The 16,958-nt window shown below is 40.6% G+C and overlaps 1 protein-coding gene and 1 long non-coding RNA gene across 9 annotated transcripts in view; one reads left to right on the forward strand and one right to left on the reverse strand.

Annotated features, from left to right (window-relative positions):
* The first annotated feature begins 1,080 nt into the window (after window positions 1-1,080).
* LOC120406089 overlaps window positions 1,081-16,958 on the forward strand; it is a 33,200-nt gene continuing 17,322 nt past the window's right edge. For both annotated transcript variants that reach the window (XR_005599084.1, XR_005599083.1), the window contains exons 1-2: window positions 1,081-1,198; window positions 6,469-6,660. This is a non-coding gene — a long non-coding RNA (uncharacterized LOC120406089). The remainder of the gene's footprint in view (window positions 1,199-6,468; window positions 6,661-16,958) is intronic.
* Window positions 10,522-16,958, reverse strand: part of SPATA18 (spermatogenesis associated 18) — a 35,014-nt gene continuing 28,577 nt past the window's right edge. For 6 of the 7 annotated variants that reach the window (XM_039540376.1, XM_039540375.1, XM_039540373.1 and 3 more), the window contains 3 exons: window positions 15,378-15,501; window positions 14,932-15,021; window positions 12,212-12,339 (listed from right to left, as the gene is read on the reverse strand). In XM_039540376.1, the coding sequence (XP_039396310.1) occupies window positions 12,247-12,339; window positions 14,932-15,021; window positions 15,378-15,501 (307 nt within the window). In that variant the 3' untranslated portion in view covers window positions 12,212-12,246. Of the gene's footprint in view, window positions 11,432-12,211; window positions 12,340-14,931; window positions 15,022-15,377; window positions 15,502-16,958 lie in introns of those variants that run through there. The other variant, XM_039540374.1, reaches the window with a different exon arrangement.

Genomic DNA, 16,958 nt, shown 5'->3' on the forward strand with positions numbered 1-16,958 from the left:
TTGTTCAATATTCCCAAAGACTGAGGCTTTTCAGACATACATTTTAATTAGAAGGAACAGTTGCCAACAGCTATTTCTCTCAGGCAACTTTTGCCATTCATTGAAGCCTTCATTTATTGGATATAATTACTGGGTTTGGGTTGTGGGGGAGTGGGTTGTTTTGTTTTTTAAGATGAGAACAAGTCATTTATTCAAGCTCTGAAAAGTGTATTAGGCAGCAGCTGGGGGGGAAGCTAATCCTATGAAGTTGCTCATTCAGCTCTCCCAAACAGCTTCATTTGCTAAATGTGCTATGTGTTTCACTGATATTGGGGGGGGGGGATTACCTCCAAGACTATTGAAGAATAAAGGCTGATGGGTACGTATATGATTATTTGCAAGAATGCTCAAAGGTCACTGAGGCTTCATGGAAATCTTAGGAAAGCATTCTACTGAGAGACTATCTCCTCAGTGTTGTATTTCATTGCTAGGAACACATGCATTAAAACTCTGGTTTAACTGCCCACGTTAGGATCATTATTATTGTATTAAAAATCAGGTGGGTCACCATGGTGCTGTACAAATAAGAGACAGTCCTCTGAAGATCGTACGATCTAAATTAAGAAAAGATGCAATGAATGGATTTAAGAAATACACAGAGGAGAGTGGGCAGGGAGAGAATGAAGGCAACAGTAATAGGAACAAGTGGTTGCACAGAGATATAAATTAACAAGAGATAATAACGACACCAATTATCCTTTCTGGTTGCTTGCCTTGCCATTATCAGTTGCATATTTCTCACTTGAAGTCACAGGGTCAAATCATCCCTCATCTGAGAAACCCCACAGAAGGGCTTTGAAACTCCAGAATTTGATAGTCAGTTTCCTTTGAATTACTCCATCAAGTGGGATACGGAGGCATGGTATGTCCTTCACAGAATAGGCAGGGAACATTGCTCTGAAAGCCCAGGGTGTCCTGAGAGCCACAGTGAGGTCCCACAGATCTCTGGACTTGCAGAAGGCATTTGCATGGAGGCCTTTTTCTTTGTGACATCAGTCCTATATGTGTGTTGTGGAGATGATTATGATCTCACACAACTGATGAGTCTAAGCCGTGAATAAGGAGCAGGAACAGATACTCTTGAGGAAAAAAAACTATTGAGTGGTCATGCAATCAGTCCCAGCAGGAGCTGAAGGTCATACCATAAGTCATACAAAAGGTAATATTTTTAGATTTGCAATAAGATATTTTATTTGACCTCTGACCCCTGCAACAAAGTATTAACAACACACACAGGTAACATATAGGCAAGCATACATTATTTTGGTGTAGCTTGGCTAGTATTTTATGTTAACACTAATATACAAATCATAAAGTAGCCTTATACAAACTCGCTAAAAATGCTGAGTCCACAGTTTTCTGGCCAGAAGTTTGGCCCACACTATATGCAATATTTTCATTGTACCATGCCTTGTATTTCAAGTTTTATGATAAAATTCTTAGTCTTATTTCCTTTACTGGAAAAGGCTAGTCTGCATGTAAAATAGAAAGGTTGTCAAAGAGAACATTGTTCTGCATGATTTCAAACAGCCTGGATTTACTTTTACTGCTACTGAGCTGCTGTGAGTAGGGTTGTTCTATGCTCTTCATACAAGATGCCATCTCATGGTATTTCTTAATACACCAGGACCCTGATAACATGTATTTCTACACGGATGGCATTGTCATTTGCTTCTGCAGAAACTGAGGTGACACCTATTAACAATTAATTATGGTTGTTATATGTCCATGTACCAACTCTCCCCCTCTAAACATTGGAGGGAAGAGGGCCATAGGGTTCCTCTGATACCTATGAGCTCCATAATTAAAAGAAGTTTAGAGAGGCAACCAACGTTCCCAAACAAACGATCACCCTAGAAAAACAGTTGTAAATGACTGAAGATCCATACTGTACACAGCAGCAGCAGAAGACATCCTTAGACAAAAAGAAGCTAGATGACTCAAAATGTGCATTTGCCCTTGTCCATGAGGTAGAAATCAGCAGAAGGTGAAAAACAGAGATTGCTCCGTAACAGGGTGCACTATTCAGGTTCATTCAGGGTAATGGCAAGCAAAGAGCCTTTGTATATTTTTTTAGGGAAAATACCTCTGTAAATCATAGGAGAAGGGAAAAACATGGAAAACTGATCATCCAGCTCTTAATCAGAGAGTTAGGCAAGCAGCTGAAATAGATCAATACTGCAAGTTGCCACTTTCTTAACCTAGAAACTGGCAAAGATCTGACAGGCATTATAGCAAATCTCTGTGTTTTCCTTTGAAAACTATGATATTATCTCTGGTGATGAAAAGGAGAGCTGGTTGAAAATGCAAATTTTTAAAAATTTTCAAAGAATTTTTTTTAGATTTTTCAACAAAAACAGTCATCCAACATCTAAAAAATGTTCAGTTTTCAGTAAAACATTTTGGTTTTCAAAACTGAACATTTTACCAAAAGCTTAAAAAAATTTTTTTTTCATTAAACTCCATAAATGATGGCCAAAATTAAATTTTCAACAAATGTTCCTCATGTTTTATCTTGTTACTCATGGTCTATGTTTAACACATCAGTCAGCTGTCCGATTTTATGTGTTTTACTTCCACACACACACAAATTCCATTTATAAAGCAACAGTGCCATCTTGTGGGAAACAGTACGGCTATCTCTTGACAAGTTTTTCCAGGGACTAAGTTTATAAGAAAGTACAGTTATCTAATCTCACCACAATTATCTAACCTCACAACCCCAAACCTTGTACCATGCTCTAAAATTTCTTTTAAAATGTATATTTGTCATGGTGACTGGAGGGCCGTGTTCAAACAAAATCCAACAGGAAATGTTATGAGGGATTATTGCCTTCAATGCTGGTTCCCTCTGGTTAGCACATGAACTACTCACCTCTCTATAGGCAAATATTGATTCAGCTGCCATATATGCAACATAAATTATGCAGAGATACAATTTTCCAGGGTGCTGTAGTAAGATTTCTCAGTTGCACTGGGGTGTGGGCAGACACCCTTGTCTCCTTCAAACCAACCTATTTGAGTGGGACCCCAGGAAATGCAATCTGCATTTACCTCCCCTCCCTGCAAAAGCATACACACCTGTGGAAGATCTAGAAAGCATAAGGCCCTTGATGTAGACGGTAATTGATTGTTCTGAGTAAGTTTTCCTTTACATTAAGCAAATATTACACAGGAGCCTGCTGTGTGCATAAAGAGCTGGGAGGAGCAATGGTTCTGCTGCTACTACCATGCTGTACAGGCAAGGCTGGCCAAATTGAGTAAGTGTTCCATGGCCAAAATTAAAGCAGGCCACAATCCAGATTTGGGCTGCAGTCCAACATATTATACTATAATTCATTGGAGTCATTCACAGCATAGCTAAGCAGTTTTTCTTCTTGGTCCTCAGATGAAGACTGTGTTTTGAGTTAGCTGTGAATAGAAACTGAACTGGAGCCCATGTTCTTAGCTAGTTTGCTTTTGCTGCCTAAGGACAGCCAAGTTCAGGGAGGAAGCTTAGCCCGATATTTATGTTGTTATTGTTTGAGTTACCAGTAAAGCAACATGTCTATGCCAAGAAAGGGGTCAGACTGGACCTTAATTTGGGGTCTGTGTACTCTTGCATCAGTGAGATTAGCCTATTCACAGCTTCACCAAGAGGGAGTATAAATGTTGTCATCTACTCTTCATAAACCTCTTTTTTGAGGGGCACAATCAGTTGTCCAACAGAGGCGTAGCGAGCGCCCTCCGTACCCTCCGACCGGAGGGGGCCCCGCAAGGAAGGGGGCCCCTAAAAGTGGCAAAAAAATGTTTCTGCATTGTAAGGGGCCCCGGACATATGTTCGGAGGGGGCCATGTTCTTTGTTGCTAAGGCCCTGGTCCATTTAAAATAACAGTAGACTGAAATGTGGATTAGATTTGCATTTTAATCTAGATGCATTATTCTTTTACAAAGTTTAATTTACATCAGACCTTGGTAGTGTAAGACAGGATTACTGTTTTGGGTAGGTGGTCAGTGATTCTATAACAAAATAATCTAGTGTTTTTAATTACAATTTTAGAGGTACTAGTGAAAACATGGAAATCTTGGTGTTTTGCCAAGAACAACTGGAATTGACATGTTATTTAGACTATAGTCAGTCATCTATAAAATTCCAGTCTGAATGAGACAAACATATGGTCCTAAGTGGTATTAATCAACCAAAGACAGATAGAGTTTCATTACAGGCACACACACAAAAAGTGAGCACCACTGATTTGAAATTCTGAAGCATTTGAAATCAGAGGCTGATTTAAACTGTAAGCTCTTTAGAGCAGGAACTCTGGATGCACTGAGAACACTGGTCATACTCCTTCTAGAATAAGATGGGAGTGGTTACAGCACAACCTTAAAGAAAGAGGATTTAATATGACACAATCTGATGCTTTTGAATTTAGAGAGGTCCATGACTGACCTACATTAGCACAGAGGAAGAATAAACTTTCCTTTCTTACAAAGGTGAGTTATTCTTGTTGGAATTGAAGGCTTTGACAGTGCACCTATGAGAACTTTATATTATATCTGATAGTAACTCATTTCCTGATCTAGTTGCCTCCAAGGCTCAATGGAAGCCATCAATTTATTTTACTTCTGGAGGAATTCTGTCCCAAAAAATTAAAAATTCTGTGCACAATAATTTACAATGCTGCAATTCTACAAAATAACATATCAGCCCAATTTCAATTATTTTGGTAATTTATTTCAAAATGCCTGTCAGCAGGTATGTCTGTAAAAATGGAGACACAAAAAAATTTTCCCGGGGTAGAGTTAGAGTTAAAGAAACCCCTACAACAGGAGTGGGCAAACTACGGCCTGCGGACCGGATCCAGCCCGTCAGGCCTTTGGTTCTGGCCTGTCAAGGCTTTGGATCCGGCCCACGGGACTACCACCCCCGTGGCGCCACGGGCCCCATGCCGCTGCCAGAAGCGGCCGGCACGACATCCCTGCGGCCCCTGGGGAAAGAGGAGGGGGCAGAGGGCTCCATGCACTGCCTTTGCCTGCAGGCACCACCCCCACAGATCCGATTGGCTGGGAAAAGGGAATCAGAGCCAATGGGAGCTTCGGGGGAGGTACCCACAGGTTAGGACAGTGCATGGAGCCCTCTGTTCCCCCCCCCTCCAGGAGCCACAGGGACGTGGTGCCAGCCGCTTCTGGGAGCGGTGCAGTGCAGCACAGGGCCCTGGGGGTGGCACTGCGTGCCGCTGCCACCCTGGAGCCACTCCAGGTAAGTGGCGCAGGGCTGGAGCCCGCATCCCAAACCCCTCCTGCCCTGAGCTCCCCAAACCCCCTGCCATGAGCCCCCTGCCACACCCCTCCTGCACACCAACCCCCTGCCCTGAGCCCTTGTACACCCCACACCCTTCCTTGTACCCCAACCCCTTGCCCTGAGCTCCTTCCTGCATACCGCACTCCCTCTCACACCCCTGCCCCTGCCCCAGCCCCAGCCCCAGCCCTACATTCATGGCCCTGCAAACAATTGCCCCACCCAGCTGTGGCCCTGAGACCAAAAACTTTGCCCATCCCTGCCTTAGAACAACCCAATTCTAGTTTCTCTGCCCCCTCCTGCCAGAACCCAGCTGGGGGCCAGACCCTCACACCCGCTCACCTCCCCAGTGCCCAGCTGTGCCCCTCCCCACCCAGCCCAGACCCTCACATTCCCTACCCTCCTAGATCCTAGGGATCCAGAGGAAAAAAACAGCCTGGTACTGGGCTTGCACAGAGTTTCCTGTGCACTGCCTCCTTCCTTCAGGTCATGCTGGGAACTCCAGTTCCCTCCTCCCTGCAGCCTTGTCTTCTATTTGTGAGCTGGGTTCTGCCAAGTCCAGCTGCCCCTAGTGGCAGTCAACATCTTTACAGCCCATTTCTGTTGGGGGAAAAGGAAATTCTGCACCCACAACATTAATTTCTGCAAAATTCTGCATTGCGCAGTGGTGCAGAATTCCCCCAGAAGTATTATTTATTTGGAAACTGCTTTTCAGTTTGGTTTAGTACAATACATAAGTCTCAAGAAATTAAATTTATAATTGAAATTTAAAGCCAATAATGAATTATACATAAAACTTAAGGGGAAGGAAACTGTCCACCCCCAACTGCTAAATGTGGCATTGCAACATGTTCATGCCACCAGGAGTGATGTCATAAAGCCAAGGCCTAATAAATGCAAATGAATCTCCTGCTACTGCAAACCCTTGTCATTGGTAAACATTTTTAATTTCTGATCATTTGTTGTTATGATCTTACAAAACTATGTGGCAAGCCAGTTCTTATGAGAGTTGCAAAATTTTAAAATACATATTTCTAGAAAGTAAATAAAGTTCTATTCAACATCTCAGTGCTAACTAGTTAGATACAGTTGAGTCATTCCCATTTGTGTTTATCTTCCATGGTTTTCAATTTTCTTTGTTCCACAGTCTTTTTCCATTGACAGAAAAAACCCACAGTGATACAGACATTTCACCTTCTTTTCCAGAAAACAGACTTTCAGTAATAAAAGAGAAAATATTCTTCACCCAATATTTTTTTCAGCATCATAGGAAATCTCCAGATATTTTGATCATCTAACCTATAATCCTTTATCCAAGCCCTCAAAGCATTTTACAAAGGTAAGTTATCCTCATCTTACAAGTGTGGAAATGGAATATTTTCCTCTAAGATGTAATGCTGTGAAAAGGAAGAACTAGCTTTAGTTTCAAATTAGCTTTACAATCATCTTTTTTTATGAAGTGTTTATTTTTAAACAAAGAAGTCTCGTATACAGGTTATTGGGCATGAGGCCCTATAAGATGCTCTATTTCACAGAAAGTGACACAAAGTTAAACAACATCTGCGTACTGACTTTTTTTTGTTTCAAATCAGTTCTAATTTTCATAGAGAATTTTGTTATAGCATTTCTTGCTTGCACAATCAGCACTCTTAAAAGTCAACAGCCAGTTTTCAGATGTACCTGGTTTGTGTTTCTACTTTCACTTCAAAAAGCAGAGTGCCAAGAATTGGTATAACAATGTACTGAGTAAAATGTGTTATTTAGTCAGGAAATACACATGCTGTGTCAGGAAAATGCTGACAGATTTCCTCACATCATTTTTCAATAGCAGAAAATTTGAGTTCAGCTGTGAAACAAGATGCAGATATTTCTGTTTAAATGTAATTGAGCCATACTGCATGAACAAGAGATACAGTACAATCCAGAAACATAGAAAGCGCACTCAGCCCGAATGTACCATATGCTAAAATGCAAACAAAATAAATTCATTTTTCAAGTTTCTTTAATGCAAAGCCAGGCTATTTCAAACCAAACTAAGAACATAATTCTCTAGACAACTGCAATCAAAGATGAATGACTTATGACAAAGCTATGTTATCTAAGGCTAAAAAAGAGAATTAATTGTTGATGGCACTTTATATAAAGTCATTCTTTGCAATACATTTAAAACAGACTGTCAAAAATGCAAAAGAAGGATTAAAGGGTACCAACTGGTCCAGGAGGATGGAAGGGTGTTTACCACCTTGGGTAATTGGATAGTACTTTGCAGAGGAGGCAAAAGCTTCTCCTCCAGGTCCTCCTAGAGTGATGTATACTACCCTGGCCCAGAATCACCATCGCAAACTCCCACCCCAAGATAGGTGGAAAAGCAGCACAAGATTGCTTCTGAACTTGGATCTCCCACTGCGTGGTAGTAAGCTGAGCCATCCATCTTGGTAACTCTTGATTGTATATAGTGATATTCTGGGATATATTAAAATCATTTGCTCATAGAGAAGAAGGGAAAGTGAAGGAGAATCCTTATGTTGATGCCACAGTATCTCCTCAGAAATAGGTAATAAAAAAGATATCAGATTTAGATTAGACTACAGGGTGATCGTTTCTTCAGCCATTCAAAATCAGCATTGACAGTGCTGATATGCATGGGAAACTCTTCAGCTATTACAATGTTTATATAAAACATACATTATGTCCACACAAATGCACTGGTCCATATTAAGTGCTGATTTACATCCCAGGCAATCTCATTTATCTCAGGGCTTGGATCAGATCTGAATTTGGCCCAACACTTCAGGATTATCACTGACATCATGAATAACACTGTATTGGAACAATCTTGTAGCATAAACCCCACTGATGACATTCATTTTGCAGCTTACATAAATCATGTCAGCAAACATTTCTGCACTTATGCCACCTGTATTATTTTGTTACGACTACTGGTGTGGCATTTACACTGATTTGTTATAAGACATTTGCTCTCCCTGAAGGTTTTTAATACTTTATTTACATGTATGTGTGCTATACAATTCCTGTTTGGTGATTCTTCCACTTAAGCACTTGAGAGATTCTTCCATGTAAGCACTCCCTTTTTATAAGGCCACTGTGCTTTATTGCACATGTAAGTCAATCACACAGGGTCATACACCGACGTTGATCAGCATGTACAAATTGCACTGTTGTCAGGAGGAGTTGTGCATGTAGATAAAGGGCAGTATATAGCCTGTTAATGTCTGACTCATCACTAAAAAAAAAATCCCTTGGCCGACCTACTCACTAATTTAAATGACTATAAATGAGCTGAATTGAAGCCCAGTAAAAAACATCATTCTCTTAATAACATCATGCACCTTGCTAAATGCTATTGGCTCCACAGACCCACATGATAAACAGTTCTATCAAGCTTATTTTTTTTATTTAACTTTTACATTTTGCAAGGTATTACTGAAGCCACTTTCTCCCTGCAAAATCTAGTGTGCACTCACTTCAATTCTTTTAAAACTTTTTTATTACCTTGAGACAAGTGACCGGAGCGCTCAGTTAGCTCATTTGGTCAATTTGGTATATGATGTGGTCCTCAAGTGTTTAAAAATCTTTGTTTCTGAACTTGCATTTTTAGTTCTTTGTGGGTTACTTCATCTAAAGATATTGCTGAGGTGTGTCTCTGGGTCCATCATGGATCCCAGGCCATTAAATATGTTTGTGCCTCTTTTGTAAGATATTTAATTTTCTTAAAATTGGTTATGAAAATCTGCTTCTTGTCAGAACAATATGTGTCAAATGACAGAGATTGTGATCTAGTGTGTCTTTGTAGTGAACACGTGGAAGTCATAATATATAAAACGTAAATGCTAATATTACAAAAACATCTCTCTTTGGCCCGAAACAATTGTTAGATTCTGTGATATTGATTACTTAGGCACCTAAATCCATATTTAGACACCTGAAGAAGGGGCCTGATTATTTCAGGCGACGGGGGATGGCTCACTCAAAGATTACTGGTTCTGTTCATTCCCTCTGAGGCACCAGGCATTGGCCACTGTTGGAAGACAGGATACTGGACTAGATGGACCTTTGGTCTGACCGAGTATGGCTATTCTTATGATGAGTGACTTCAGTGCTGCAAGTGCTCAAAATCAAGACATTTATCTAGAGATATTAATAATGGGATTGACATGTAAGTATACAGGATAACCGTAACCCCAGCTCCCTGGCTGTAACTAACAATATAAGAGCTTATGAGAGAGAACAAACTATTTTAAATGTTCATTTCAGAGGCCATATATGCAGTGATTTTCACAGACAACAAGAGAGCCCACCATGTACTTGAGTGCCTTTTCCATTTCGGTGCATCTCTTAGTTCATTCTGAGGACCTGTGGAAATTATTTTGCATATACCAGCCCTCACAGAGCTCTCACCCTGGTGTAAATCAGGAGTAACTTTTACATTCCATGTGTATAAAACCAGGGTCAGAGCTGAATCAGGCCCAAAGTTTGTGTATACAGGCACCAATTGTGACATTATAGTTAGAGTAGTGTATAGTGAAGTTGGGGTGGGCTGGTCTTAAAGTTTGTAGAGCCTCAACCAGCCCTGCAGTTGTGGGGAGGAAGAAGGGAGTGTACCAGGTCTGCACAAGTCCCCCTAAGAGAGGTCATGGAATTAAAGAATGTAGGCGAATTTTTAAAGAGTTAAATAACTTCATGACTAACAGCGTGTACAACTCGGGATTTTGTTACAATGAAAGGAAATCTCATGTTTCGGGGCATAAGCTGATTGCAACAGGGGACAGGAAGGAATTCCTCCTGCCTGCAGCCATTTACATTCCACAACTAGGAAGCTGAGTTATGGGAAATTTCCACTTTCCTCTGAAGCATCAGATATTAGACTGAAACAAGATACTGGACTTGATGAACTAATGGTCAGATCCATTATTACACATCCTAGGTTCCTATGTAAAAGCGCAAGGCCCCAAGCAGTCACTTGTGGTGCTTGTATTTAAGGCTGGCCCTACAGATGAGGTTCAGGAGAGAAAAAAGAAAATCAGTTCTCTTAGAAACAAACATTCTGATATTAACATGAACTTCTACAAATGGACAAGAAATCCTTTAAAATGGCAGAAGAACCAATATACTTCTGAGACCAAAATAATCAATTATTTAATTCAGAATGCAGCAAATTACTGTCTTTAATAGCCAAGCTTTTGTGACTGTGTTCAAATGGAGGCTCTAATCTTGTTCTGTATGTATTTGGAGGAGATACTGAATAGTTAATGCATCCCAAGCAAGTATTTCAAACCACAATATGTTCAGTGACACACTTTTGAAATATCAATAAGGGTCCAAATCGCAACCACTAGTGAGATTCCTTTCTTCAGTAACAGACTGAATTTAACAAGCATAGTGAATTCCATGCCAAAACCAGCACAACACTTCATACAACCCATTAGCTGTGTGCTTTCATAAATCAATGTAACTGAAGATCTGGAGACTGAAATGCAGTAGTCACTTGTGCCAGTCATAAACTACTGGTATTTCATCAGTCAGACAACAGAGACCACCTTCAGTTGATACATCAGTGACAAAACAATGCTATTCACGTAGGTAAGAGTTTCACATCCTGAGATTAGTGCTGCCTTCTAGAAATGTAAATAAGCACCATCTAGTGACATTGTTTTCAAGTAACAGCTAATCTCAACAAGTTGTAATGTTCATGTGATATTAAATATGTTGTCAAAATAAATGGCACACTTTTGTTTCAGGTAAAAAATGTTCTAGATGTGATCCTTCCATCTACTGCTCTATTTCTGCAAGGGTTGCTAAGAGCTGTGTAAACTCTATGCCATAGGAGTATGATCCTAAATGTCTACGCAATTTTTTTTTAATCAAATTGGTTCAACTAATTTCTCTAATGATAAAAAAACCCTACTAAACTTATAAAAAACACACTAAGCAAAAACGACATTTAACCCTCCCTTTGGAGTAACACAAAACTGCCATTCACATTATCTTAAGTGAGGTTTGAGGTACTCTTGGAACAGGAGGAGGCACCACTGAAGTTGACTGATCCGGATGTACAGAATCACAGAAACATATCCAGTTAATTTAAAGTCCTATTGGAGAAAAATACACATTTCAGTATGACTTTTTTTCTAAGTACACCTCTACCCCGATATAACGCGGTCCTCGGGAGCCAAAAATCCCTATCGCGTTATAGGTGAAACCCAGTTATATTGGGGTGGCGGTGGCAGGGCTCCAACAGTGATTTAAAGAGCCCGGGGCTCCAGCTGCAGGGTGCCCTGGGCCCTTTAAATCGCCACCCAAGCCCCACTGCCGCAGCCCCGAGGCAGCAGCGGCAGGGCTTCGATGGTAATTTAAAGGGCCCAGAGCTCCCAGCAGCAGCCAGAGCCCTGGGCCCTTTAAAGCGCCACCTGAGCCCCACTGCCGGAGCCCCGGGTTACCATGCTATATGCAAACACATGTTATATCAGGTCATATTATATCGGGGTAGTGGTGTAACTACACTGAGTGGAATCAAGAAGGGACTTCATTTGAAATTTTGAAAAATTCCTCATTTCACCCTGGCCAGTTAGCCAGTCCATTTGGAATTTGTAGGTATAGCGCCAGTAGTCAGAGTTGCCTGCTCCCCTCATGGAAGAGGGGCCAAATTGTACTTACTATAGGACAGTTCTGTAGGAGGCTGTGGAGGTACTTGGCTGGCCATAGCATAAAGGCAACCAGCAGTCAGAGACATTGTGATAATGGTTTGGAAGCGATAAGAAAAAAGGCGCCCTACAAAAGTCTGAAACATCGGCCTTTTCACAAAATGAAAAAGTGAAGGGCCACTCATTTTAAAAACACCACGAGTGTGTCGGAGACAAAGACGTGCACAGTGTTATTTGATCTCTTTACTCAATCTTTCAAGCACTTAATGTGAAAACCAAGAGGCATTGTATACTGAACACGCCCACTTACTTGGGCTTCCGCTCCTTATTGGGGAAGGGCTGCGACTTCGAGGTAACTGCAAGGCAAACAGCAAAGAGCAAGTCAGCAGACCAGGTTCAATAAAAGGCATTATGCTCCAGACAAGCATCTCAGGGTCTATCTACATTCAGAAAATTTGCACTGATGTAACTACACGAATGATGCAAAGTGGAACTTACACTGGCATGGATTTCAGAGATTTCATTGAGTTTAAGGCCAGAAAGGAGCACTAAATCATCTAGTCTGATCTCCTGTATGTCATAGGTCATTACATTTCACCCTGATACCCTGTACTGAGCCCAGTAACGGGTAAGACTAAAGCATTTCAGTCCTCAGAAGACTAAATCATTGTGTGCCCCAGGCAGAGAACAGGGGAGACTGAGATGCTAGCAATGCCTGCAGCCCCTCAATGATAGGGAATTGATTAAGTAGGATAAGCCCAGATGATCCTATCAGGTGACTTGTGCCTTATGCTGCAAAGGCAGGCAACAAACCAAAGTCTCTGCCAATCTGACTTAGGGGAAAATCCCTTCCCCACCCAAATCTTGTGATCAGTGGGACCCTGAGCATGTGGGCAAGACCCACCAGCCAGGCAACTAAAAGGAGGGTTCTCTATACCACCTTCAAGCTTAATTCAGCAAATTACCTCCTCTCATTCTTCTTTCATGACACCCACAAGTAGTGAGTCTATCAAGACATTGTTAATGATAAGGTATTTATTTATTAAATGCACCCACACATTTTTACGCACACACACACACACACACACACACACACACAGTGTTTGTGTATTTATATATAAAAATAAACCACCTCCCAATACACTCCATTTATATAATATTAATACCTTAACAATAGATACACACACACACAAAATATATAGTATGATTAAACAATTTTAAAATTAGATATATAACTATTCAAATATAATTCAAAAATTGCATAAAAACTTTGCTGCTCACGCCCATAATCTTCTTATTGTGAGCTCAGACACCTATCCCCACCTCACTGATTTGTTGCTCCTGCCTTCCATTAGAGGGTAAATTTAGACTTCTAATTCTAAGAAGCAGGGACAATGTGTTATTTATATATAGTGTGAGAGCCCTAAAATTCTTCTGGGTGGTTGTACTTGATAATTTAGGAGAGACTGGAAGTCGGAGAAGGAGGAGACTTTTGGAACTGGACAGGGAGGACGGCAAATAATATACATAAGACCAACAATCTATCAATACTTTCATTAGTCTATACTTGATCTGCAGTATATAGTTTACCATACAGTTTTACACACACACACACACACGCCATGTACAATACTCAAACATAGTAAAGGAAAATGTAATAGTAATACCATTCTCTGGGAAATCATCTTGTGCAGCAATTTTACATTCACCTTATGCAGAAGGTGAGCCCCCAATATATATATATATACACACACACACAGACACATACCACACCATATAAGTATATATTAAGCACCAATAACATTATGTACAAATATTGTAATAGTGAGGTAGCCTAAACTCACCTATAGCACAAGTCAGTGGTCCCCAACGTTTTTCCATCTGGTGGGAGCCAGACAACGAGCCACGGAGGATCGTGGCGGTGGACAAACATCCGCCGAAATTCCACCAACAAGCAGCAACGTCAATAGGTGTTCCTGCTGAAATGCCACCAAGTAGCGTCATCCAGAGGCGTCGCTGCCAAAATACCGCTGATTTTTTGTGGTATTTCGGTGGCAATGCCTCTGGATGATGCAGCTTGTCGGCGGCATTTCGGTGGATGCTCGTCCACCAGCCAGTACGTGGGCACACTTAGATGCCCCAGCGTGCACCATGGCACCTGTGGGCACCGCGTTGGAGATTCCTGGCATAAGTGAACAGGATTATGGTAAGTATCCCATAACTCCTTGCATTTGCTAAAGTACACATTTGCCATGAGCAAATAGGAAATTTGTCAAAAATCAAGATACATTTATTGTGTGTCTTAGTACAAGCTAGGGAAGTACCTTCATGGACCAGTACCTCAAATGCTAATATCCAAAACAAAGATAAGGAAGGAACAGAACAAAAAGTTAAGGAGCTTGGAACATATGGGTTGGATTTCAGTGATATATCAAGAGATGTGTAACTTGTAAAATCATCATATAAATAATGCCAACAGAATCATGGAACTTTGGAAGCCCACCTTCTGCATAAGGTGAATGTAACATTGCTGCACAAGACGACTTCCTGGAGAATCGTATCACATAGAACCATTTTCCTTTACTCTGTCATTATTGGCTTAGAGCAATAAACCTGACTGACATTAATTTTGGCCACTTGAATATATTTCATAAAAAACCAAAGTGTGGTCAAGCAATTGACCACATTATTTATCAACAAATTTTACATATTTGACTAAAATGGTAACACAACACCTATTTTGCACCATGCAGAAGCAGATGTACATAATGTACAGTATAATGTATGTAGCAGATGTAAGTATAATGCTTCATCTTATTCCATGCAAGATTGTCAATATGAATGCTTATTTCCCATGTTCAACAAGTGCGTATGGCTTGTAATGTTACTGAATGCCTAGATTCTGTTAATGATATTGAGTGTAAAATGACTGATGTGTTATACTGTACCAAGGTGCGGCTGGGGCTTGCAGAATGAGACATAATAGGGCTCATGCTGCGGCTTCTGCTTCTGCTTTTACTCCTGCTCCTGCGAGACCACTACGATAAAACACAGTATGACACACATCTATATTAAGAAAAGTGCATTCATTCAAACTAAATTTGGGAGCAGCCTTATTTTGCTGAAGTCAAGGCTTAACTATATGAATAGAAGAATATTTCCCTAACTAAGGCCATGATCCTGCAAATACTTCACATGCTAACCTTTAAGCACATGAGCAGCATGTTGAAGCCAATGGAACTACTCATATGTGCAAAATTAAATGCATGGTAAGGTTGACAAGATCAGGCCCTAAATAAATATTGAGATTTGATACACAATAACTCTGCCTGTAGTAGAGTTGCATGAAAATTTAAATAGGATGACTTTCCTTAGCAAGTCCAAGGATACGTACCAGAGCACCTCTCTTTGAGACTGCCTCTCCCTTCACAATAATAGAATCATTTTCGATCAGAGCAGGCCACACATGATAGACCACCAAGGGAGCCGTAAAATCGGAGTCATAGCTGCGACGGTATCTGTTCAAACACAGCAAAGAGAATATTACCATGTCAATGCTAAAAGAAACTAGTGATGGCTACACTTGATAAGGCCAGAATATTTATTATAGCTTGTAAATATGTTTCATAATAATATTTCGAAGGTACGGGTAAAAATGAAGTATAAAAAAGGAATGTACTTGTGTGAAACTCATCTAACATAGGCACATGTGGTCTGCCAGTACCAATAGAAATTTTGTTACAATAATCTCTCACATCAGTTGCACACCTGCTTAGCCCAGGTGCAAGCAAGGGCACTTCCATCACTGACAGGCAACATGAAGTGCAGTGTTTGGATAATCAATGCATATTGCATCTTCCTGGGACTGCTTGTCAAAAAAAAAAAAAGATTAAATAAAAGATACAACAATAAAAATGAATTAGGAATAAATATTAAATGGACAATATCGGTTTCCTTCAAAGAAGCCAGTTTAAAGGATTTTGGGGCACACTAGTTAGCAAGGCCAGATTTAGGATTCTGAGAGCCCAGCAAAGTTACCTTGGGAGACACCAATCCTTTCAATCTCTCCTCCTCCCAGTAATTGCTGCTCTTTTGCACATCCCCCACAAATCCCTTCCATCTTTTTTCTCCCTCCCTGACCAATGCCCACAGTCAGTTCCCCACCGATCCATGTTAAACATAGGACTTTCCCTCAATTTGAGGCCTTCTTCTATGAACCAAAAGTCTCCCCAACGTCATGGGTTTCAGGTAGGTCAATCACAGTAGCATCACAAAGTTACCCTCCATATTTCGTTTTGTCAGAAGCCACAGATGGCAACAGTAAGCTGTTCATTTTATGCCACAAGAGAAAATTTATCATTGTGTTAAAACAGTTTTGTCAGCACACTTGTTTATTGATACTTGCATAGTATCAACACATACACAGCTATCTACATCACATGTCTATTGGTGATAGCCATATAATAAATTGCAGGGCCATGTTATAAATTGCACTTTTCATGTACCTTAAAACCTCTGAGTACTTTCAAACTGCTGCAATTCTTCCTTTTTAAATAATTAAAATTTAAACATTTCCACTCCCAAAGTTACCCTGGTCTTAGGTGCAGGATGGGCAATGGTCAGTCCTGACTAAAAACATATTTAAGGTCTGGTATCTCATGATTCATGAGGGCTAGAAACAGGAGCTATCTACCCTTAGGCACTGGAGAGTTCCACCTTTCCAGTGGGATACATGACTTCCTCCTTGCCCTTAAAGATCCTGAGATAATGGCCTATAAAAGTGATATTTTTAAGTCTAGAAAAACTATTTTTGGACTTTTTAGGGTTTTTTTTAAATGTATTGGTTCTATCTTCTGTCTCACTCCCTGGTCTTTTGAAGGCCAAACACATCTAGTTGACTGAGAAAGGGTGAGAACACTAAAGACAGTTAGGGGCCATTGCCCTTCTAGTATAGCCAAAACAGCTGGCTGGTCAG

Source organism: Mauremys reevesii, linkage group 5 (genome assembly GCF_016161935.1).
Source record: "Mauremys reevesii isolate NIE-2019 linkage group 5, ASM1616193v1, whole genome shotgun sequence".
Lineage (NCBI taxonomy): Eukaryota > Metazoa > Chordata > Testudines > Geoemydidae > Mauremys > Mauremys reevesii.